We start from the raw sequence: 26,853 nt of genomic DNA, 5'->3' as shown, positions 1-26,853 counted from the left end.
GCGCAATCCGCAATTACATGACGCACGCTCACATACGCACGCAAATTAACAAAGCAACATATCACATACATAGAATAAATACACAAATAACAACGCACTAAATCACTTGGCTTATATCTTTGCTCTTCTCAAAAAGCAGTGCCATCAAATGCCCCTCATACGCGCTATTCGCTATGTCGACAACAGCCCTTTCAACATAGTAGTACATAGCCCTACAGCAACAACAACAAGCGCGCGCCAAATATGGCCAATTGAGGAAAGACACAATGAATTTCTCGCAAGTTAGCAGTCAGAATAGCTTTGTATCAATGTATAATGCACACCAAATTGTTAAATGACCATTTACCAGGTGAATACAACTGAACGGAGTATTTGGTACGTAGACACAAACATGTGAAACTTTCAAAGAGTCGAGCCCACGATGTTCTAGTTGCAATAATGTAACTCTCACTCTGCTCTCCGTTAACACTACGTTTCGAGTTACAAGTCGAGACGATAGAAGCAATGGAGCAAAATCAAAATCTATAAAATAACATTTTCTCCGGCAATTAGAGTAAGGATCACCCAAGAAAACAATTTGTATTCATTCCCAGACGAAAAAAATAAACAGTTAACGAGATAAAACATACTTTTATCGAAAATTAGATTTCCCAATAAAAACTCGATCAAATTTCGGCCATGACAGTTACCGCGTGATCTCGCGAGATTTGAAAAAGAAATGTAGGAGGAGCTATGCCATATAAGGTAATCCTACTACGATGTTTACATAACAAAGAAAAAGCCCGCGATGGTACCCCGCCGTTTTTGCATGTACCAGAGTAATCACTTTAAACGCCGGAACAGAGCTTTTTACAAGATGGCCGACGTTTGAGAAAATATTATTTGAAAATGAATTTAGATCTAACAAAATGTTGCAATTGCGGGAAGGAATTTTCAAAACAGAAGAAATCTTACGGTCGGAGAAGTTTGGGAGCAAGTGCAAAACTTAAAAAGATCGACAAGACGTTAAAAGACATAATCGAAGAAGAATTTACTGTGCAAATAACACCCGATTCAAAAAATCAACGCTTCCTCTGTGAATCATGTTCGTGGATGCTTGTTTCCATGGCCAAATCTTCAGTTGCGAAGCAAGAAGCACTGGAACGATTAAAAGGAGCGACAGGGGGTACCACCTATCTCGCCAAGAAATTACGGAGTCCGGTACCTACTCCAAGGAAGATAAAAAGACTAAGAACTGCTTCTCCACAAAAGGTAAACTCACTTTGATTGTACTGTATGTGTAGGGCATTTATGAAACGTTTAACCCCATTTCTCATATAGATAGCTCACTCTGCCAGAGAATATAATAAAGCATTTTAAGAAGATTTTGCTGATAGATTTTGTCAAATTGTTTTCAATGCCATGTATTTGGAGAAGAATTATTCAAATCTAGTTAAAGATAATTGTGATGATTTGAGACAGTATCAGGTCATTTCCCCCTTGAACTGTTGCCCTATGTAGCCCTGAGACGTTCACCCTTCTTTTATTTATAATAATTGATTGGACATGTATTTTAGATGTATGTGATAGTTGGTACCCAAATGGATTAATTATCACTTATCTGTTTTATTAGCTTGGCTGTTATCGGAGGAAACCCGAGATGTTGTCATAGCCAGCTCGTCGTCCACATAATGCTAAAATCTTAATAATTTGTCACACATTTGAACATTGCCTTTAAAATCAAAGTTCTTCCACCTACAACTGTGTTACTTGATATGTATCTGCACCTTCATTTCTTCTTCATGCCATGCCCATTTATGGTCACTAGGCCAAAGGTCAAGGTCACTTTGACCTGCACCCACAGCAAAGCATTCGCACACAATATGTGGTGCTCTTGTTTAAATTGCAATGATAACTGATGTGACAAACTTGCAGGATAACTTGTTTCATGAATCATTCATTTGATAGATGTACAGAAATAATGAATTCATAATCAGTTATCCAACCAATGTTGATTAGAATATGTTTGACTAGTTGATAGGCTATTTGAAAGCATTCAAAAAAAAATAAAAAATTATTTTAATTTGAAGATGACAAATAAATTTGTAATGGAAAATTCTCCTTTTATCACAATGATTTCTTCCCTACCCAACCAATTTCTTAATTTTCCATTACAAATTAAAAAAAGATTAGAAATTGGTTGGGTAGGGTAGAAATCATTGTGATAAAAGGAGAAAGTGCTCATATTGACAATAACCCAAGTTCTGTTGAATTCAAGAGCACTTGGGTTAGTGTTGCACTGACGTATTGAATTATGTTAGAATGGTTTTTCTGGTTTTTGTTACATTTTTTTTAACTCTTTTTTTCTAGCAGACACATTTTTGTGTGTTGCAGCAGATGACCTTTAAAACCAATTGACGAAAGAAGAAATTGATATTGATGAGGATATTTTCTGTATTACACTACGAAGCTTAATGTTGTATTGAAACAGCAGATCCTAATTGCTATCTGAAAGTTAATAGAATAGAAGTACAGTATTTCAAAGTTGAATCAATAAATTGTAAAAGGGATTAAATAATTAAATCAAGTATAATTGATGTAATTGGTTTGATCCAGATAAACAATGTGCAGTTATGAGAATTAGCTCATTTTAAGTAATTCATTTTTATTTTACATTCAAACATTTTTCAGGACTCTTCTGCAGACATTTACAGACAGCTTTTCGTGAAACTTGTTAAGACTCTATTTGTATTTTGTAGCCAACAACTTCATCTACTGACCCAGCAAGCCACACTGTTCAACCAACACAAACTTTTTCAACAAAAACCAAACCCAAATCAGTACCGGTAAGTAATGCTTATCTTTATACAATAGATTAAACTTTGTTGCTTTCTACAGGGCTTTTTTATGTCATTTTGGGAATATGACCCATACCCCTGGGAATGGGAATTTTAAGTGTAATTTTGGACAAAATTGGGAAGAAAGGGTTTACTTAAATGTTGATGATTTTAAGTTTAAATGAGGGTATATTCAATAATTCTTACTGATTGTAAACATACTGTACTGCTATATTAACCCATTTATGCCTAATAATGATTTAGTACATACAGAAAATAACTATTAATTTTAGCAATTCTATTCTATTATTTACACTGTTAACTTCTACTTCATGTGGATGCAAATTAATAATTACTTTTTTTCTGCAAAAAAGTGCAATTCATTTTGTGTTTGTTTTGGATGGGCTTAACTGGGTAATAAAGATATTACACAATTATATAACTTATATAATTATTAGTCTGTATACAAACATATCCATTAATTATTAATAATTAGAAACTAATTGTTACATTTTAACCAACTACATCATGTGGAAAGTTTGGAATCCTAATAATACTTTCTTATTTTTACATTAATGAAAGTCAATTTAATGGTCTTGGTCTTTATGGACAATACTGGGTATAACTTGGTATCTGTGTTTTATCTGATTGACATTTCATGAACTCACTTACATTATTTTTCTAAAAATATGATATGATATGTAACAGAATGGTTTTTATGAAGGTAAAGGGAAATGGGTAGAGTTATGATGGATTATACATGTAATCTATCTTTTTGTTATCATTCAAATAATTTTGTTGATCTCATGTTGCATTAAGACTCGTGCCCCAATTTAGTGTTTTAAATTATTGACACAGTTTTATGTCATCATTTATGACACTCACACAGTTTGTTCAACTAACAATAACACTGGGCCGCTTAGATAAACATTGGGCCTATTAGGGCCAGACAAAGGCCCTCTAACTGTTTATTAGGGGCCATAAAAGGTACACAGATAAGTGCCAATTAGGGCCCTCCCATTAACTGTGAAAACATGCTTTGATTGCTACAGTAAGTGACAGATTTCTGTTAATTGTGTTTCAATTAAAAAAAAAAATTCTTCAATGATCACTCATTATCAATTCTGACTTTAAAGTTTAATGACTGTTATTGTAATTCTTTTGTAATCTGCACAAACATGAAACCTAGAGATTCTATTTGGGGATTTTTCTTTACAATAGAGGCTAGCAGAGAAGTAGGGATGATAAAAAACAATTACAACTGCATGTTTAATGAATAAAAAATAGTATTGCCCAGTATTGCCCCACTTTCAGAGTATTGCCCGGGGCGGGAAAAACCGGGTTTTCCCGGGGGCGGGTTTTTCGTGCCAACCCTGAAGAAATATTATAAAATTAGGGAAAAAAAATACCAGAAGTCCCATTAATAGAAAATTGACTCATCTAACTGTTAAGGTCAGAAGATAACACTAGGCATAAATGGGTTAATCTAGGGCTAATAATTAGAAGTAAACCTGTTGTTATTTCATTACTTTTTTTTTCTAAGCATCAATTGGGAATTTTAATCTTCAATTTGGTAAAAAAAAAGATACTTTTTGCCATAGGGAATATAAACCAAATAATGGCTTTTAAATTGGCCCAAAAAAGGCCTGATCTATATTTGCCCAGATGTTATAAAACATTGATCATGCTAAAGTCTGATTTTTTGACACAGATGAGATGTCAGGGGCTTGCTCCGCTTTCGTCACGGGTTGGCCCGGTATTGCAGTACCTCCGGGATCGGCCCACTTAACCAAAACCAATAATAAACCACGCCTTATGTAACAGCGCCTTATACTGGTTGACAACGTGTTATAAAGACTGACAGCGCCTTATACTGGTTGACAACGTGTTATAAAGACTGACAGCGCCTTATACTGGTTGACAACGTGTTATAAAGACTGACAGCGCCTTATACTGGTTGACAACGTGTTATAAAGACTGACAGCGCCTTATACTGGTTGACAACGTGTTATAGCGATGGACAGCGCCTTATACTGGTTGACAACGTGTTATAGCGACTGACAGCGCCTTATACTGGTTAACAACGTGTTATATCGACTGACAGCGCCTTATACTGGTTGACAACGTGTTATAACGACTGACAGCGCCTTATACTGGTTGACAACGTGTTATAGCGACTGACAGCGCCTTATACTGGTTGACAACGTGTTATGGCGACTGACAGCGCCTTATACTGGTTGACAACGTGTTATAGCGAATGACAGCGCCTTATACTGGTTGACAACGTGTTATAGCGACTGACAGCGCCTTATACTGGTTGACAACGTGTTATAGCGACTGACAGCGCCTTATACTGGTTGACAACGTGTTATAAAGACTGACAGCGCCTTATACTGGTTGACAACGTGTTATAGCGACTGACAGCGCCTTATACTGGTTGACAACGCGTTATAGCGACTGACAGCGCCGAATAATGACTGACAACATTTTATAGCTACTGACAATTTCTTATAACGGCTGACCATGTATTATAGCGACTGTCAATGCCTTATAATGACTGACCACGTTTTATAGCGACTGACAACGCATAATAATGGCAACCTTTTTCCCACAAATCCATTGTTATAAAAAGGCAAGCTGTTTATGGTTACATTTAACTTTTATTTAAACTTAAAGTGTGACCCTTACATTTGAGGTTTGGAGACGGACGATACACGCGAAGCGCCGTTTTCTGATGGTGGTCATTTAAAGGGACCGTCAACCGCGATTGACGAAAAAAGAAAAGTTCTATAATACCGTATTTTTTTACAATTAAAACCGTATTTTTTTACAATTATTAGTTTATATAGATTAAAATATCACGACTGGTATGTAACGAGAATCCTCTGCGAATGCCTTATTAAATAACTAAGGACAGAATATTTGAATTGTTTTTAAGAAATATTAGCGTATTATTTCGACACTCGATATGGTTATACTGAAAATATGAAAATTAATACACACATCAGTGTATTAAAATTACAGACACTCACTTGTTGTTATCAATATTGCCTTGAGCTAAGCGAAAAGACTTTTCAAACACAAAAGTGCGAACGAACTTACACTATTATTGAAGGGCTAACTGTATCCGATAATTAATACCAAAGTCTTGATCCGAAAAACTAAATGACTGATGGACTGAGTGAGTGACTGTGTGATTGAGTGACTGACTGAGTAAGTGACTGACTGTAAGTGAGGGAGTGAGTGATTGAGTGAGTGACTGACTGAGTGACTAAATGAGTGATTAGTTGCATCTATTTAAAATGTATTCTTTTCTTTTAAGGCATTATTCCCGCGAATATATCTATTCATACGACACACGAACACCATGTTAGTGTTCATGTGTCGTATGAATAGATATCGTTGCGGGAAATTAAACTGGAATTAAATATGCAAAACAATAATAAAAACGAGCAGTTTGGTATCTACAGACATCTATTTTACCATACCTGGCGCTGAAAGTTCGGCAATTGCCACAAGGAACACTGATTTTTAATTGATTAAGTTTATTTTACGAAATAGTGTACGAAATTTTCGTTGATTTTGAGTAGTAATGTTACTTTAAAAGGTTGCTGCATTCTTATCGAACGGCACCATTTAACATCAATAATTCTTTAACGGTTCAATATATCGGAAAAGTAGCACCGGAATCGGGTTCAGGTAGACAAAATCACATCGATTGGACTATCTGATTGTTTTATTTAACTGGATTTTAAGGTATACTGGATTTTGAGCTTCTGTTAAAAGTGTGCTGCATTCTTATCGAATTTTACCATTTAAACTCAATAATTCTTTTTCGGATCAAGATGTCGCAAAATTAACAACGGATTCGGATTCAGCGAGTCAAATTCATATAGATTTCACTATCTTATTGTTTAATTTCGATGGAGCGAACGAGAGAGCGAGAGAGCGTATTTCAATTGTGCACGTAAATGGGACGGTCTATGAAAAGGGTGCTTAATGCAAAATATGTTTTGATTATAACTTTTTTCTTTTTTCTTTTTTTTTCATTTTTTTTTTAAACCTTTAAACAACACTATAAACTGTTTATGTTTTATTAAAACAAAAATATATTTTTTTTTGTATTATATGATACATGTGTATTTTTTGATTTAGTTTTAAAAAATTGATACCTTTTGAACGGCTGTAGATATCTTAAAAATTCCAACGAATTCGTGATCAGCGTGGTCATAGGCATATAGAATTTAACATCTGTTTATTTTATTTCAACGTTATTTTTTTTTAATTAAATAAATTATTTATTTATGTTTTAAATGTTACGGACATAACATTCCGCATCTATCGCTTCAATATCATGTTCTTAATTCTATCCAACAGTTCTGCATTATAAAACAAACGTTTACAATATAGTTAAGAAACTAAATCACTCGCATCATGCCAACAACTGAGTCTGGAAATGAAGCCGGATCGCCTTGGTGAGAAGCGTGTATACCAACCACAGCGCTGAAAGGACATGCACATGTGTTTTCCCAGAGCGAGGCTCATTTTGTCTTTCAAATGAATTGTGCTGATGCAGTGCTTACTGATAAGGATTTCTTGACAGCTGATATATAGATATACGAGGGTCGCATGATAGGAAACATGGCTTAATGCACACGCTAATCTGGGACGACGCTTTACGCACACTATGCGACTCATATCTAATGCAGGTGTTTCGAGTTTTAACTCGAAAAGCAAAATAGGTTTGCCGAATGGTTTCCATTGGCCCGATGTTATACAACGCGGTCGTTAGTTTCGAATCTCTGACGACGACATTATCAGTGTGTTCTTTAAAGTGATATTATGGGCATTTTTCACTGATGAATTGAGCTGAAAAGAATTAACTGGTCAAAAGAGTTAGTTAAAATATGGTAATAGACCAAGTATCTGCAACTCATCTTGCTACCAGTTGTTTATAAAAAAAGTATATAAATTATATTCGATATTTTACATGACTCACCCAGTCCTCTAAGCCGAAATGATCCGTAAAACAAAAGAGTGTCTTTGTGTCGTATGAACGAATCTGCACTAAAACTTAATTGAGATTCACAAAGTACGGTTGTTATTCAAATGCATTTTTTTTCACTTTCCGGGATGTTGTTTTAGTATGTTGATACTGCATTAACAAATATACATGTGTATGAAGTGAAAACACCAAAAAATAAACAACGGTTGCGATAGACACCTATACACTGTTAGATGCCCATACTATCACTTTAAAAGAGCAACCGACATTGATTGCTATTAAAATCGTTGATTATACACTGATTGATACCCAGGACAAAATGTTCAGTACTCTCTGGGTAAATGAGAAAACCCAATAGTGACCAGCCAGGCAGCCTCAAACTGTATGCGGCTTCGGTCAGTATACGATTTGGGGTCGCCTGACTGGTCAAGAGTATATTACTTAGTTGACAATGCATCTAATTCCCAAATATGGAACGGCCGACGTTTATGGTCCTGCCTTTTCTTTGCATCAGAGTGCGCAAGGCTAGTATCAGTTTTAAAGATCAATCGATCTTATTCCGAAAGATGCAATCAGAAACGCATATCACGCAGCTTCTAAGAAAATCCCATTCGCCCAAATGCAAGCGAGCGAACTCGGGGATTCGGCAGTGAGATTTCGACAAAATCCCTTCACTTCAATAAATGCACCACAAACTCTCGTCTGTCAACGTCGCTGCCAATGAAATACATGTTGCAGACACACTTAGGAAACAGTTGATAACCACTAAAGGAATGGGCGCGATCGCGAAATGGCTTTTCATCCAGAAGAGAAAGAGAACTCTTTACAAATAGGCACTACTTTCGACAATCACCACTTGAAGCAAAAATCTTAGTGTGTTTTCACCATAAATCAGCCAATCGTGATGCAGCGACTATTTCCGGAATCCCCGGCAAAATGTGTAGTTATTACCATAACTATTTCCGGAATCCCTCGCAAAATGTTAAAATTACCATAATTAACCAGCCATACGCGCATGCCCACACGCGCATGCCCACAACATAGTCCGCATACACAGCAACTCTGAGTCTCTTCGCAAGTGCAGCGACGCTACATTACAGTGCACACAACATACATTCATCTATCTCTTGCGCTAATCATCACCGCTCAATAACAAATCACTCAAAACACAATACGAAATCCGCTTCGAACTACTTTCCACATCCACTTCTACTTTCCTTTTGCTTTCACGAGCCTGATGCTTTCACTTTCACTTTACTGGCGCAATCCGCAATTACATGACGCACGCTCACATACGCACGCAAATTAACAAAGCAACATATCACATACATAGAATAAATACACAAATAACAACGCACTAAATCACTTGGCTTATATCTTTGCTCTTCTCAAAAAGCAGTGCCATCAAATGCCCCTCATACGCGCTATTCGCTATGTCGACAACAGCCCTTTCAACATAGTAGTACATAGCCCTACAGCAACAACAACAAGCGCGCGCCAAATATGGCCAATTGAGGAAAGACACAATGAATTTCTCGCAAGTTAGCAGTCAGAATAGCTTTGTATCAATGTATAATGCACACCAAATTGTTAAATGACCATTTACCAGGTGAATACAACTGAACGGAGTATTTGGTACGTAGACACAAACATGTGAAACTTTCAAAGAGTCGAGCCCACGATGTTCTAGTTGCAATAATGTAACTCTCACTCTGCTCTCCGTTAACACTACGTTTCGAGTTACAAGTCGAGACGATAGAAGCAATGGAGCAAAATCAAAATCTATAAAATAACATTTTCTCCGGCAATTAGAGTAAGGATCACCCAAGAAAACAATTTGTATTCATTCCCAGACGAAAAAAATAAACAGTTAACGAGATAAAACATACTTTTATCGAAAATTAGATTTCCCAATAAAAACTCGATCAAATTTCGGCCATGACAGTTACCGCGTGATCTCGCGAGATTTGAAAAAGAAATGTAGGAGGAGCTATGCCATATAAGGTAATCCTACTACGATGTTTACATAACAAAGAAAAAGCCCGCGATGGTACCCCGCCGTTTTTGCATGTACCAGAGTAATCACTTTAAACGCCGGAACAGAGCTTTTTACAAGATGGCCGACGTTTGAGAAAATATTATTTGAAAATGAATTTAGATCTAACAAAATGTTGCAATTGCGGGAAGGAATTTTCAAAACAGAAGAAATCTTACGGTCGGAGAAGTTTGGGAGCAAGTGCAAAACTTAAAAAGATCGACAAGACGTTAAAAGACATAATCGAAGAAGAATTTACTGTGCAAATAACACCCGATTCAAAAAATCAACGCTTCCTCTGTGAATCATGTTCGTGGATGCTTGTTTCCATGGCCAAATCTTCAGTTGCGAAGCAAGAAGCACTGGAACGATTAAAAGGATCGACAGGGGGTACCACCTATCTCGCCAAGAAATTACGGAGTCCGGTACCTACTCCAAGGAAGATAAAAAGACTAAGAACTGCTTCTCCACAAAAGGTAAACTCACTTTGATTGTACTGTATGTGTAGGGCATTTATGAAACGTTTAACCCCATTTCTCATATAGATAGCTCACTCTGCCAGAGAATATAATAAAGCATTTTAAGAAGATTTTGCTGATAGATTTTGTCAAATTGTTTTCAATGCCATGTATTTGGAGAAGAATTATTCAAATCTAGTTAAAGATAATTGTGATGATTTGAGACAGTATCAGGTCATTTCCCCCTTGAACTGTTGCCCTATGTAGCCCTGAGACGTTCACCCTTCTTTTATTTATAATAATTGATTGGACATGTATTTTAGATGTATGTGATAGTTGGTACCCAAATGGATTAATTATCACTTATCTGTTTTATTAGCTTGGCTGTTATCGGAGGAAACCCGAGATGTTGTCATAGCCAGCTCGTCGTCCACATAATGCTAAAATCTTAATAATTTGTCACACATTTGAACATTGCCTTTAAAATCAAAGTTCTTCCACCTACAACTGTGTTACTTGATATGTATCTGCACCTTCATTTCTTCTACATGCCATGCCCATTTATGGTCACTAGGCCAAAGGTCAAGGTCACTTTGACCTGCACCCACAGCAAAGCATTCGCACACAATATGTGGTGCTCTTGTTTAAATTGCAATGATAACTGATGTGACAAACTTGCAGGATAACTTGTTTCATGAATCATTCATTTGATAGATGTACAGAAATAATGAATTCATAATCAGTTATCCAACCAATGTTGATTAGAATATGTTTGACTAGTTGATAGGCTATTTGAAAGCATTCAAAAAAAAATAAAAAATTATTCTAATTTGAAGATGACAAATAAATTTGTAATGGAAAATTCTCCTTTTATCACAATGATTTCTTCCCTACCTAACCAATTTCTTAATTTTCCATTACAAATTAAAAAAAGATTAGAAATTGGTTGGGTAGGGTAGAAATCATTGTGATAAAAGGAGAAAGTGCTCATATTGACAATAACCCAAGTTCTGTTGAATTCAAGAGCACTTGGGTTAGTGTTGCACTGACGTATTGAATTATGTTAGAATGGTTTTTCTGGTTTTTGTTACATTTTTTTTAACTCTTTTTTTCTAGCAGACACATTTTTGTGTGTTGCAGCAGATGACCTTTAAAACCAATTGACGAAAGAAGAAATTGATATTGATGAGGATATTTTCTGTATAACACTACGAAGCTTAATGTTGTATTGAAACAGCAGATCCTAATTGCTATCTGAAAGTTAATAGAATAGAAGTACAGTATTTCAAAGTTGAATCAATAAATTGTAAAAGGGATTAAATAATTAAATCAAGTATAATTGATGTAATTGGTTTGATCCAGATAAACAATGTGCAGTTATGAGAATTAGCTCATTTTAAGTAATTCATTTTTATTTTACATTCAAACATTTTTCAGGACTCTTCTGCAGACATTTACAGACAGCTTTTCGTGAAACTTGTTAAGACTCTATTTGTATTTTGTAGCCAACAACTTCATCTACTGACCCAGCAAGCCACACTGTTCAACCAACACAAACTTTTTCAACAAAAACCAAACCCAAATCAGTACCGGTAAGTAATGCTTATCTTTATACAATAGATTAAACTTTGTTGCTTTCTACAGGGCTTTTTTATGTCATTTTGGGAATATGACCCATACCCCTGGGAATGGGAAAATTAATTGTAATTTTGGACAAAATTGGGAAGAAAGGGTTTACTTAAATGTTGATGATTTTAAGTTTAAATGAGGGTATATTCAATAATTCTTACTGATTGTAAACATACTGTACTGCTATATTAACCCATTTATGCCTAATAATGATTTAGTACATACAGAAAATAACTATTAATTTTAGCAATTCTATTCTATTATTTACACTGTTAACTTCTACTTCATGTGGATGCAAATTAATAATTACTTTTTTTCTGCAAAAAAGTGCAATTCATTTTGTGTTTGTTTTGGATGGGCTTAACTGGGTAATAAAGATATTACACAATTATATAACTTATATAATTATTAGTCTGTATACAAACATATCCATTAATTATTAATAATTAGAAACTAATTGTTATATTTTAACCAACTACATCATGTGGAAAGTTTGGAATCCTAATAATACTTTCTTATTTTTACATTAATGAAAGTCAATTTAATGGTCTTGGTCTTTATGGACAATACTGGGTATAACTTGGTATCTGTGTTTTATCTGATTGACATTTCATGAACTCACTTACATTATTTTTCTAAAAATATGATATGATATGTAACAGAATGGTTTTTATGAAGGTAAAGGGAAATGGGTAGAGTTATGATGGATTATACATGTAATCTATCTTTTTGTTATCATTCAAATAATTTTGTTGATCTCATGTTGCATTAAGACTCGTGCCCCAATTTAGTGTTTTAAATTATTGACACAGTTTTATGTCATCATTTATGACACTCACACAGTTTGTTCAACTAACAATAACACTGGGCCGCTTAGATAAACATTGGGCCTATTAGGGCCAGACAAAGGCCCTCTAACTGTTTATTAGGGGCCATAAAAGGTACACAGATAAGTGCCAATTAGGGCCCTCCCATTAACTGTGAAAACATGCTTTGATTGCTACAGTAAGTGACAGATTTCTGTTAATTGTGTTTCAATTAAAAAAAAAAATTCTTCAATGATCACTCATTATCAATTCTGACTTTAAAGTTTAATGACTGTTATTGTAATTCTTTTGTAATCTGCACAAACATGAAACCTAGAGATTCTATTTGGGGATTTTTCTTTACAATAGAGGCTAGCAGAGAAGTAGGGATGATAAAAAACAATTACAACTGCATGTTTAATGAATAAAAAATAGTATTGCCCAGTATTGCCCCACTTTCAGAGTATTGCCCGGGGCGGGAAAAACCGGGTTTTCCCGGGGGCGGGTTTTTCGTGCCAACCCTGAAGAAATATTATAAAATTAGGAAAAAAAAATACCAGAAGTCCCATTAATAGAAAATTGACTCATCTAACTGTTAAGGTCAGAAGATAACACTAGGCATAAATGGGTTAATCTAGGGCTAATAATTAGAAGTAAACCTGTTGTTATTTCATTACTTTTTTTTCTAAGCATCAATTGGGAATTTTAATCTTCAATTTGGTAAAAAAAAAGATACTTTTTGCCATAGGGAATATAAACCAAATAATGGCTTTAAAATTGGCCCAAAAAAGGCCTGATCTATATTTGCCCAGAGGTTATAAAACATTGATCATGCTAAAGTCAAACCAACCCCAAGCATTTCTGCTTTTGATTGGTTTCAACTTTACACATACTTATTTTGTTAAAAAAAGTCTGTGTTCAGTCTGTCTATCACAAACCACATTGAATGGAGACAAAAAAGACCCAAGAATGTCTGAGTTTGTTTTGCATTGAGTATGCTCAAAGTTTTAATTAACACAGCATCCAATTGTTGTGATCTAACAACTAAGTGATTGAAAACAATGTTTGTACATACATTTATTATATTTTTAGCAGACATGCTCAGTAATTTGAGATTTATTAATTATGATTAAAAAATGGATTGGGACAAAAGCTATCAGCATATCAAGTCCCTCTCCTAGTAAATAATTGTATCTTGTAGAGGAGTTATAAAGGGTTATTGCCGTCATGCAGTGTTAAATTTTAGAGAGCATCCAGAGTCATATAATTATAAACTTGGAATCATAGCAATTTTAAAATATTTCATTTTCACCCTTTTGGACTCATCGATTTATAAATGAAGGGGAAAAGGGACCTATTGCTTGGAAAATGTAAATGAAACACTGCAGGATGATAAATAGGGTTGATAAATAGTTACCATATTACACAGTCAGAATATTTGTTATGACAGACTTATCATATATAGAAATCCATTAAAATTAAATTTAATAAATTGCATACAGGGTAGCAAAGTTATGTCATGTACTATTTCCTTGATAGATATATATGAAGCTAGAAACTTCTAACTCTTTCATGCATTCAGGTGACTTTTTGCTTCCTTGTCACTGACACAATTTGAAATTAATTGTTTCAAAGTGAGAAATTCCTCATTTTGTAAGTATTTTTTGAAGGAGTTTATGTGATATGAAATGCAGATTAAAACAAATTTCCTTATTTTTGCCAATTGACCTTTAAACTGTAAGTATTATTCCTGGCTTTTACGAGTTTTTTTCCGGAAGACTCTGATCTAACAAGAAAAATCTAATTTGAGCACTTTTTTTTATCACAATGCTTTCTACACTACCTATATGTACTACAAAGCTTTAAATTATTTTGCAAACTTAATTGTCGCCTGCATACTTTTTATGCCCCCAGATCGAATGATCAGGGGTATATTGTTTTTTGCCTGTGTGTCTGTCATTGTATGTGTGTTTCATTGTATGTGTGTATCCCAAAACGTTAACGTTGCTCATAACTTTTGCAATATTGAAGATAGCAACTTGATACTTGGCATGCATGTGTATCTAATGGAGCTGCACATTTTGAGTGGTGAAAGGTCAAAGTCATTCTTCAAGGTCAAACAACAAATTGAAGGTCAAATACCTACTGGGGACAAAGTGTTTCACAAAGACATCTTGTTGTATTTGTAAATGTGAAATATTTGTGGTTTGCTTAATGGTAAACAGGCTAGGACTGAAAGGGCTAAAACCTTGTGTGGAAAATGTAATCTTTTCAGATTAAGCAATTTTTAGCTCCACGTGCCAAAGGCCAGCGGGGCTTATGTCATGGTCATGTGTCTGTCATGTGTGCGTCCGTGCATGCATTAACTTTTCCTTGAAACATCTTGTTCTCCTAAACTACTGGTCAAATTCTGATGAAATTTCTCAGGAATGTTCCTTGGGTGAACCTCTTTCAAATTTCTTCAAATTATGCCCCTGGGGTTAAATAGGACCCTGTCCCGGGGGTCACAAAATTGAAAATTTGCTTATATAAGGCCTATTTTGTGAAAACTTTAAAAATGTTATTGTCAATAACCATTGAGCCTAGGGCTATCAAATTTGGTATGTGGTGACAACTTATAGTCCTCTACCTAATTTCTTAAAATTGTGCCCCAGGGATCAAATTTGACCCTGCCCCAGGGATCACAAAATTGAACATGCTTATATTTGGCCTATTATGTGAAAACTTTAAAAATCATCTTATCCATAACCAATGGGCCTAGGGCTACCAAAATTAGTATGTAGTGACATCTAATAGTCCTCTTCCAAATTTGTTATATCACTGGGGTCAAATTTGACCCTGCCCCTAGGGTCACAAAATTGAACATTTGCTTATATAAGGCCTATTTTGTTGAAACTTTTATTTTTTTTGTCCATAACCATTGGGCCTTGTGCTATTATATTTGGTATATAGTGACAACTTATAGTCCTGTAACACATTTCTTCAAATTATACCCCAGGGATCAAATTTGACCCTGTCCCAGGGGTCACAAAATTGAACATGCTTATATAAGGCCTATTATGTGAAAACATCTTCTTGTCCATAAACATTGGGCCTAGAGCTACAAAATTTGGTATGCAGTAACATCTTTCAGACCTCTACCAAGTTTGTTCAAATTATGCTCTTTGGGTAAAATTTGACCCCTAACCGGGGGTCACAAAACTGAACATTATATACCCATATATCTTGCTTATTTTGTGAAAACTTTAAACTATCTTGTTCATTACTCTAGGACCTAGGGCTACCACACTTTGTATGTAATTAGATATAGTAGTCGTCTACAAAGTTTTTGAAAATAATGCCCCTGGGTTTAATTTGACCCAGCCCAGGGGGTCACAATAGTGAACATGTGCTTAAATAGGGCCTACATTTTAGTATTTGGACATGCCGAGAATATTTGTTTCAGCCTTATTTTCAGTAGTGGAGCGATACAGGGCCATCATTGCCCTCATGTTATTTGATTACACTGTTTCAATATACAGTTCCTGTTAGGGAAATGAATACATTTGTTTTAGATCCAAACACTTCATTTTAGATGCTTTTCGTCTAAGTCATCAAACCAAAGGTCAATGTTCTTTTTTTCCCCTAGTTGACCCGAATCGAAGCAGATGTCCAAAAGGCCCTTGGCTACATTCGCCGTCGTCAGTACAGCAGAGGGCTTTCTGCATTGATGGCAGCACGTGTAGGATTTAAGAATGCCGTGAACAGCATGATCCAACAAACTGTGCGAAAGGAAGTATCCAGACTATGTCAAAATGCACAATCAATATTCAAGGGAGGTAAATCCTTGGAGGAGATGAAAAACTTTTCATGGGAAACAAGGTACCAGGAAGGGGTGAAAGAATGTCCAATGCTGACGAACGTGTTAATTGGTGCAACTACAACAAAAAACAGTAGTAATTATCTTGGACTGGCATCAAATCCATCTACATCTGCCAAACCAACCATAGGGACCCTCCTGGCAATCATACTGTATCAAAGGAAGCCACGTATAATGTATGATCTCCAGGAACTGAATTCAATACAGATGTGGCTTGCAGGCTGCAAGAGAGAGGTAAGAACCAAGCTTGCTTTTTAAATATTTGCTTTAATCCATACTCCAATGTGAATTTTGTAATTGATAAGAATTGAAAATATCAGCATACAACAATTATAAAGTTCTCATACTGTAATTGAACTTGCCATTATGACCAAATGAGAATGTGCTCGTTTTGAGCTACTTAATTATGTGCCACAATGGTTTCTTCAGTTGTCAGTTATAGATGTATATACACACAAATATATTGAAGCTTCAATTTTTTTTTCTCTATACACTAAACATTCATCTGCAGAATGCTTTTTAAACAATTGGTTCTATAGACTAAAATGCGCTTTTATATCACCTTTGGCTAAGGCCAAATTTTACCTATTAACTAACAATAATATGTCTTTACGAGTTTGTTGCATATCACTTTTGAAATTAGTGTTATGAAAAGAGAAATTGCTCAAAATCTCAATTTTCCATCATGATCTCTACCCTTACAAAGCAATTTCTTCATATTCTTTTACAGTTTTAACTGTTGTCTGCATTTTGATATTTTGTCACTAGATATGTTTATGGCCCGGAATCAATTGATTGGGGGTTTATTGTTTTTGGCCTGTCTGTCATTGTATGTGTGTCCCAAAACTTTAACCTTGGTTAAAGTTTGCTCATAACTTTTGCAATATTGAAGATAGCAACTTTATATTTGGCATGCATGTGTATCTCATGGAGCTTCACATTTTGAGTGATGAAAGATCCAGGTCATCCTTCAAGGTCAAATTGAAGGTCAAAGCAGAAAGGGGGGCATACCGCTTTCATGCATGCATCTTGTTGTCCTTACAAGCACTCTTATTACATTTCAATTATTTATAATTAGTATTTATATTATGCAGAATGCACATGCTGAGATAGTTATATATGCGTCTCCCCACCCAATTGGGAGACATTGTCTTGCTTGTTTGCATCAAACTGTAACATTGGCCCTAATGCAGATAGCAACTTCATATTTGGCATCCATGTATCTGTTCGGATTTTGATGGGTGACAGATCAAGGTCATCTTTCAGATATAGGTCAAATTGAAGTTCAAAGAAGTAAAGAGGATACAGCGTTTTCACAAATAAATCTTGGCTGTTTAAGCCTTTTCATTCCCTCAAATGTAACGTTGGGAGTATATGGTTTCAGACCTTCATTCTGATTTAAAATGTGTAAAAATGATCTCTATAACCATTTATTAGATTTCATCGATATTTGGCAAAAATTATATTTGGGAAGAACACCTTCAGATTCTTTGATGAGTTTGATCCGATAGGAAATATTGCAACTAAGGACAGGGCTTGTTCTCATTTTATTGTAAATACTGCAACTTTTTAAAAATCTTCTTTAAATAGTGCAACTTTTAAAAATCATCTCTAAAACCATTGGAGTGCTTAAGGTTGATTAAGGGCCTCTTGTTTATAATGTAGAATTGTAAAGAGAATGCCACTTATTAAAAAGTTGGGCCTAAGAGTAGTTTCAGTATTAACCCATTACCAAACAGTAACAGGAGTTTACAGGTTTGTTGCAGACGACGCTATAAATCATTATGATATAAGGCCAAAGTGCTCAAGATGGGCAATTTCCCCTTTTATCACAATAATTTCTACCCTACAAAATCAATTTCACCACAATCCATTTCAATCTTATTTGTCGCCTGCAACCTCTTTCAATTTGGGACATTCCAAAATGTGTCCTTTAGTAATGTGTCAAGTTATATTATAGAAATAATTATTATTTACAGATGTTCAGCAGATTCGAGCATCTAGGTCTGGCAACTGGAATTAAGGGAACCAGGCATTCACTAGACAGGGTGCGGAAAGAGTATGACTGTGCAGTTTTTGAGTGGAAGAGAACAGTTACAGATTATCTGTTGCTTCCATCAGAAACATCTGCTTCTGACACCATCCCATATGCAACAGGAGGGGACGATTCAGATTCGTTACCATCCATAGAATCCATTCTTGATCAGGAACATACAAGTCCAACTGAAATGCAAGTGTCTACTCAGCTGTCACCACAACCATCTGACTCGCCACAAGAATCTGACCACGGTAGTATTATATATAGACAATCTTGATGTTTAACAGCAGATCAGATATTAATTGAATGCTTAATTGTAGATATAACTTTGAACAACAATGGTAATAAAAATAGAAGTCAAGTTTTTTCAGTTGAGCCATTAAGGCCCATTCTTGCACTATTGTTATATAATATTCTATAAATCACTGTGACAAATTGAGTATTGGCTCTTTATGAGCAATATCTCGCTTTGTCACTGCTGTTTTGGAAATCAAAAGCTGTATTTATATGTTAAAGATAGTTCATATTGAGTAACAGTTTTAAATTACGTGTTTGACAAAGGGTTGATATATTAAGCTTAACTGGCAAAACCTCTCAAGTGTTCAATAAAAATCTTTATTCATTTACTTCAATTAACACTTTACCAAACGGCAAAGTTTGTTACATATTGTACTGTCCCAAATTAAAAGGAGCTTAAGGCAATTGATATTGTAATAGAATGTCAAGATATTGTTTTGGTTGGGTTGTATCCATTGTGGGATAAGATGCTCAAGTTGAACAACCTTTCATTTCACACAATTTCTAGAGTCACCTTTTCCAAAATCTTAAAATCTCTTTATTGTCAGGTAATGGGTTAAGCCAACATGCCAAGTCATGACATAAGATCTTGCTAGTAATATGTGTAAATACTCTGTTGCAATATTTGATTGTTAACTTGTTAAGAAAATTAGAAAGTCTCTTCATTTTATACGCCCGAGGGGTCTTATTATGTTATGAGGTGTTTGTCCATCCAGCGTCTGTCTATGTGTAACCCCAGAGTAACTTGCCATTGACTATCAATTTTATATATTGACTATCAATTTTCGGGCGTATATTGTTCCGCTCTGCGGTGCTCTTGTTAGTCTTTATATTTGGCATTATATGTATGTATTCCTATCAATGGTGACAATCATATTCAAATTGTAATCATAATAGCAAATCTCGTGACTGTTTCTCGTCAATTAGGATTTGTGCAGTACCTGTCTGCATTTTACTTCCATACTGTCTGATAAAATACCTAGATTAAGCTTCCTGAAACAGACATGTACACGTTTCCATGACTATTTAGCTTCATAATTTGATCCAGAACTAGACTGATTATATGCAGCTTCCCTTGGAAATGCACATACTATAATCACTTAACTTGATCTTTATTTACATTCAACAGACAACGGAAGTTCTCTGTCACAACAACAAGAAACAGATGAAAGCACAACAAAAACGAGCAAAATTGAACATGAAGGTAATGAAATTTCATAACAATTAAATCATTTTTTAACCCCCTTATTTGTGAGAAGTGCTAAAGCCATCAGGCACCAGCAACAGTGTGTGTGTGGGGGGGGGGATTATTTTTGTTTTTGCTCTGTCTGTTTTTCCCCTTGGCTTGCCTTTAACTTTTACATTGGCTATACATTTTGAGCCATTGCAGATAGCAATTTCATATTTGGCATGCACATGTATCTCATAAAGATGTAAATGTTGAGGTGGGACAGGTCAGTGTCATCCTTCAAGGTCAAATCGAAGTTTGCGTCCAACTTTTACATTTACCATAATTTTTAGCCATTGCAGATAGCAACTTCATATGCAAATGACAGGTCAAGATTGAACAGAAGGTCAAAGTGGTAAATGGACATAGAGGTTTCACAATCACATCTTGGTTCATTTATGGATTTCAATTAGTTCTTATTGATGTTGTAAGTTAAATATTGTTTTGTAATTTAACCAAAATAATCATTCAACAAAGTCATAACTTGTGCTGTTGAGGTGTGTTTTTATGATTCAGACCATTTACAAAACATTTGTGTGAAGTCTTTAGTGATTTGTCCCTGTAACAATTTGCAGCAGATAACTCAACATTTGACAAGCTATATTAAATTACACAAAGCATTTTAGATGTGCTGTTCTTATAAATCTTTTGATCTTGTTGTGAATGACAAAAGTGGAAATTGCCAATTATGAGCAATTGTTTTCTTCATCTGCAGGCACCCAAGAGGTAAATAAAAACTCAAGTGGTAAAAAATGTGCATTTACATATTTTAGGTAGATTTGGATTTTCATTGTGCTTTGACAATGTCAACCAAAAAACCACAGTTAGACACCAGACACGAGATAAAAGAAACAAGATATTTAACATGGTCCAAGCGTATGCAGCGCGTGACAGGATACCAACAACACATTTATCAGATGCCTGGCCAACACCACAGGACATTCTCAAAATTCCCCTTGAAAGGTATCTCCCTTCGGAAATGGACGAGGTTGATCTCCGGTTTGAAATGACGATTGTTGTGATCAGGGTACTATGCGACCATATCCCGGCTTTTAAGCGCTTGTCAGGGGACATCAACTGGCACATGCAACACAGATACTCGAAAGAGTCATCTTCGAAAAGCAATCTTGTAAGTATTTTTTATCCTTGGTTTTAACTTTTAATTTTATGCCATCCACCATTTCCCAATTTATATAGCACTCATGAGTTACAAGTCACTTGCAAAGAAAGCAACAAGTGCATACCACTGCAGAATAAATACAGGAAAACATGATGTTTGGAAAATGCACGTGGGAAGTAAATGAAATACTTTTGCCCTGAAAATGATGGTACAAATAGATCAAACCCAAAGGTTAACAAGTTTTCAACTGAAAATTCTAATTTAATGTAAAAATTTCTAGATATTTAACAAAAGGAAAATGTGAATTAATTTAAATTGAGTGGAATAAAATTGAATGATTATTCCTAATGTTTGGTAGCTGTTTTTTATGTGCCTGAATAGTTTTATTATATTATGGCGTTCATCTGTCTGTCTGTCCATCTGTTAGCAACTTCTGTGTTTGCTGGATCTCCTTTGCTATTCAATATATTTAATTGCAAAACCCAAACATAGAACATTCTATACAAAACATACACGAATTATAACCATGATATGAAGTTGTGTACAAGCGCATATATTTGACCCCTTCTGATGTTCTCTTGTTATTATATGGTGTACATGTAGTTGCCTAAAATGTCAGCCTAAAAGTGCTTGTTAGGTCTGCAAATCTGTTTTCAATTATAGAGAAGACCTTTTAGAAACAGAATATCATGACATTGTGTAAATGTCTCCCTTCAGTCTGTGCAAACTACACAGACTGATCCGTGACAACACTGTATGCAGATATTTTGTTTCATTATTTGTTTGTGATATGTTTTAAGTAGAATGAATACTCATTTCAGGTGCCTCTTGGTGTACTTGACAAAGATGAAAGTCAGGTGTCTGATACCATAGACATCATGGATGAATACCATAAATATGTTCCTGTGACACCAAATGGAGATCCGATGACAGTTATCCTGCATGCAGATGGACTAAGTGTCGAAAGGGGAAATAATGCACAGTGTGCGCGTATCAACGCAAATTCTCCGTGGCAACAGTTGCAGGGATTGACCATGAATATTCAAGAATGGCACAAAAGATGTCTCTTACTTCAATTAAGCATACAGCCCTACTTGTGATTAAAAATGTTCATTGTTCAGCACCATTCATCCTTTTGAGCAGAGCTCAAGACTTGGTAGCATTCAATACAGGGGTGTCAGGTTCTATCCCTCGTCGGCCAATATTCTTTCCTGTGATATTGAATTCAATGATTGTTATGGAAAACTTTCATGCATTCAAAGCTTAACAGAGTTCAAAGTTTCAAAGCTAAACAGAATTCAAAGTTAAGTGTGTGCAGTCAAAATTGTTGACATGATTGATTAAAGGTTTTAGCTCACCTGAGCACAAAGGGCTCATTATGGACTCAATGCTATGTCATGGTATGGGTCGAAAATGCTATCCAGAACAAATTCAAATTACTGTAGGCTAAAAATTAGGTCACTTGACTCATATATTAATTGAAGGAAAATAAAGTCTGCTTTTAGAGACTACATTTTAAGTCAAATCATCAAATTGATGAGAATGTTTGTCTTGATGAATTATCTGACAAGTTTAAAAATGGACCACCTTTGGTCAAAAAGCAGGTTTATCTGTGTGTTAAATTGAAAGCTTTGAGAAGAGAACTATGTAAAGAACACAAGTTTTTTTAAACCATTAACATTTTAATAGAATGTGAACACATTAATTTCTCTTATACTACTTTGGTTTTGTGAGATTGTGGCATACTGTTGACAAAATATATTTGATTTTTTAGCTCCGCTGGCCAAAGGCGAGGAGGGCTTATGTAATGGTCCATTGTGATTGCGTGCATGCATCTGCTCACTTTTTCTTAAACATCTTCTAAAGTTCTGGGCCTATTCTAACCAAACTTCACCCTAATGTTCCTTGCATGGTCCTATTTAAGTTCCTTAAAATAATTAAATTATATCAAGAACTCTGATTGCCATGACAAAAGCTGATTTTTTAAGGTAATCTTTAAAAATCTTCAGCTTCAAAACTGGTCATCAGATATAAAAAAAATCTAATTGACAAGCATTAATGTCATCTTGAGCAAACACATTTTGTAGTATGAAGTTAGCCGGAAGAGATTATAAGGCATAATAAATCATAATGTGTAACTTTTGACCTATGCTTGAGCTTGATCCTAGAGACCTGGTTCCCATATGTGACGATGTTTTGACATTTATATTTTAAATTGTAGGATATTTATGATGAGCTCTACTCCGGATCCAGTGGAAGAGAAAAGGGGACACTCTATCAGCTCAAAAACTACTTCAACCACAGGGGTGTTACCACAAACATCAAGGAGTCATTCAACCACAGCGAAGAATTCCTGGACTTCTGCACCAATGGTTATTTGGTTTTGGCAGCCATGCATTTCATGTCTACATCAGATATTGAAGAAAAACCACAGGATTTCCCATCAAAGACAGAAGAAGAGGTCCATTTCCTCAACAAAATAGCTGGGAAAATTGTTGACATGGTTTTCTTGTCCAGCCAGCCAACAGTAAAGAAAATTGTCTTCTCAAATGGGGAAGACAGTGATGAATGTCCTTCAGAGTACTGTGTATGCCGGACAGAAAAACCAGGCCTTACAATGGTTTTTTGTGACAATAAGGCCTGTCCGAATGGTATTTGGTTTCACCTTGAATGTCTGGACATGGAAGAGACAGATGTACCAGAAGGGAAATGGTGGTGTACCGACGAGTGTAGGAACTCTAAACCAAGTTTAAAAAAAAGAAGAAAAACCGTGGCTGGTAGTTTACAGGACAACAAAAGGAACTACGCAATAAAAGTCCTGTGGCATGGATTGAATCAAAAAATTAAAAGAGATGCTATTCGCGAAAATGATGGGAGCAGAATCATCCGCCACTGGAAATTCGACTTGTTAGGCTTCTACGAGAATCATCACCCGAAATACTTCTTGGTTTGCCATCAACTTCTTTCTGCTATTAATGGAGCAGTTTCACCACGCCTACAGCAGACACTAATTTGGAACAGAACGGTGAATCCAAATGGAGGACTGGGGAAGAATATGGAAATGGACTTACAAATGGAGCATTACAACAAGCAATATAAAGGTATATATGATGCCTTTCGTCTGAAGTATATGTGATCTTTTGAGAATCGTATTTGCAAATCAGATTTTTCTGTTCTGGGAAAAGTATTTAAGTTGTTAAAAATGTCGGCAATTTCAGAATTTTCCTAGCAATAGCAGACTGGCCCAGATTGATACTGAATCTAAAGTATTCTCTTTGAAGTACTACATTTCTTCATAGACTAAATACTTACACATAACAGGCCTAGGAACAAAATGTTCTGCCAGTAAATCATTCTTGACCTTTACCTAGCTAGATGACTTTCATGATCAAACAATAAACATTTCTTGATCTATATTTCTTGGTTAACAAGCAACACTGATAGAAGTTTGATGCAGACATCAAGTTCTCTTTAAAAAAAAAATCTCTGAAAAAATGATTTGACCAGCATAAAGGGTGTACATAAGTGGCAGTTTTCTAATCAGTATCCTGTCATTCTTTACTAAATCCTATGTTATTGGTACTGTTTTGTTGTTGTTGTCAAAACAATTATAATGAGTACCCACAACATCAGGTTTAAATCATAAACATGAAAGTAAGCCATGGAAATATTCTCCTTAGCTAGAGCATGGTGGCATATTCCATTATTGATTAATTTAATATGTATTTCAGAGAGTGTCAAAGATGCAGCTGGCCAATTGACACAAGATACAATTGCCAGACACAGCCAAATGGTCGGTATTGGAAAATTGATACGACAAGTATATGAAAAGCAGGTCTCTGGAGGTCGCAAAAGTGGTGTCCAATCCAAGAGTGATATACACAGGGACAGTGACATCAAAGAGTTTGTAGTGATGATGAAAGATGAGAAGGTCTTTTCAACTCTTCCTGGAAGAAATCACCCAAGTTTCCCAGATATAACATTAAACTTGTACCCCAAAACACAACCAAAACCTTTCAAAGCCAGATTGGTGAGATTGCGCAAAGAAATGTCAATGAAAAGGGACATAACTCTTCAAATGCAAAGGAACTAAATAAACTGTGAACAATCTGGTCTGGCATTGCATTTATTGGAATTAAACACTAAATAAGTTATGTGAAGTGAAAGTTATATAACCCTTTGCCAAACAATTACGATATTTAATGGTTTTCTTGTAGAAATCATTTTGTGATAAGGAGAAATAGCTCAAGATGAGCAATTTCTTCTTGTCCCAAAATATTGTTACCCTACCAAAGAAGTATTTTCATATTATGTTGCACATAATATGTCCTATGCAACCTCTTTCACGTTGGGACAGTCCAAAAAGTGTTGTTTTTTTAAGAGTTTAGGGAATTTAGAAATGCTCAGAAAAAGAATTAGAATCTAGTATAGAAAGCAATTCATTGAAAGCATTCCTTGAATATGGATTATGGAAGCATGTTAAATTTGTTGATTGGCAAAGTGACATACTCTTTACCAAAAATCAAATTTTGGACAATCACCAATTGAAGAAGGTTGCAGACTACAATTATTAAAATTCAAGTTGATATCATAAAAAGAAATTGCTTAGGAAGGGTATATATCATGGCTGGCTATGTAGAAATTGCTCTACTTGAGCAATTTTTCCTGTTCCGAAAATAAATATAGAGTGGTAAATTCTCTTTGGTCATGGAGGTATGAAATATGACGTATTTCATTGTTTGAAGTTGAAACCACCTGTCAAAAAAATAGTTTTGCTCATCATGAGCAAATTCAACGTTTGGCAAATGTTTTCAGAGGTGACAGATGTCGCTTAATTATATAATATTTTTGATTAAGAAACATTGAAAACAAACAAATGATTTATCATAAATGAATGCAAGAACAGAAAGTTATAGAATTGAGAAATTTGTTATTCAAACAGTGCTTATAGAATTAATCGATAGTGCTTTCATCCTCCTGTTTTACCTCTGGGGATTATAGCAAAATAATAGATAGTATGCCCTTGTTCTTTCAACACCTTCAGCAGGGACTTGTGACAAGTATGTTTCTTGATATACCATCTCTTGAGGAAGACTTAAAAGACCAAAGCAATATCAAATATTTTATCAGCACTGTGTGAACAACATTTTTTTTTAAATAAATGAAAGGAGAGAAACAGCATTTTATATCGTTTTTTTTTCAATATATTTGGGTTTAACAAAAAAGTATACTTCACCATGAGCATCATACCATGATACAAAAACTTAACAATTCAATTTTAAAAGATAAAATGATTGACAAATTGTCAAAATACATGTCAGAGTTATGGAACTTGGCATGGCAAGTGGTCAACATAGTTGTGCATTGGAGTTTGCATTGATAGTGATAAATGCATTCAATGTATTCACTCAACAGCAATTGTACAGCAGATGAAAAAAGATTGATCAAATTTTTTCAAGTGCCATTGAGGCATCTTGAAATTATTATTTCATAAATTTTTAATCTTCCTGACCTGACAAATGCCTTCTTAAGTCTTTTGTAAATAATAAAAAGTAATACATA

General features: G+C 35.1%; 1 protein-coding gene and 1 pseudogene across 1 annotated transcript; both read left to right on the top strand.

Moving 5' to 3' along the window:
* The first annotated feature begins 1,140 nt into the window (after positions 1–1,140).
* Positions 1,141–25,446, top strand: LOC127868681 (uncharacterized). The gene is made up of 9 exons (XM_052410623.1): positions 1,141–1,251; positions 11,820–11,906; positions 16,378–16,842; positions 18,588–18,897; positions 20,073–20,147; positions 20,945–21,300; positions 22,113–22,365; positions 23,511–24,392; positions 25,023–25,446. The coding sequence occupies exons 3-9, from the start codon at positions 16,459–16,461 to the stop codon at positions 25,382–25,384; spliced, it is 2,622 nt and encodes an 873-aa protein (XP_052266583.1). The 5' UTR covers positions 1,141–1,251; positions 11,820–11,906; positions 16,378–16,458; the 3' UTR covers positions 25,385–25,446.
* LOC127870510 (U2 spliceosomal RNA) lies at positions 4,470–4,606 on the top strand (annotated as a pseudogene).
* Positions 25,447–26,853: the final 1,407 nt, after the last annotated feature.

The sequence above is a fragment of the Dreissena polymorpha genome, chromosome 2 (assembly GCF_020536995.1).
Source record: "Dreissena polymorpha isolate Duluth1 chromosome 2, UMN_Dpol_1.0, whole genome shotgun sequence".
Classification (NCBI taxonomy): domain Eukaryota; kingdom Metazoa; phylum Mollusca; class Bivalvia; order Myida; family Dreissenidae; genus Dreissena; species Dreissena polymorpha.
This window is presented reverse-complemented; position numbering and strand designations above follow the sequence as displayed.

What these genes read in the sequence shown, in the direction of transcription:
- LOC127868681 (XM_052410623.1), top strand. Translation starts at nt 16,459, where the DNA reads ATGGCAGCACGTGTAGGATTTAAGAATGCCGTGAACAGCATGATCCAA. An exon ending in GCCACAAGAATCTGACCACG is followed by an intron (nt 18,898 to 20,072) that starts GTAGTATTATAT and finishes TACATTCAACAG; the next exon opens with ACAACGGAAGTTCTCTGTCA. An exon ending in CAAAAGATGTCTCTTACTTC is followed by an intron (nt 22,366 to 23,510) that starts AATTAAGCATAC and finishes ATTTTAAATTGT; the next exon opens with AGGATATTTATGATGAGCTC.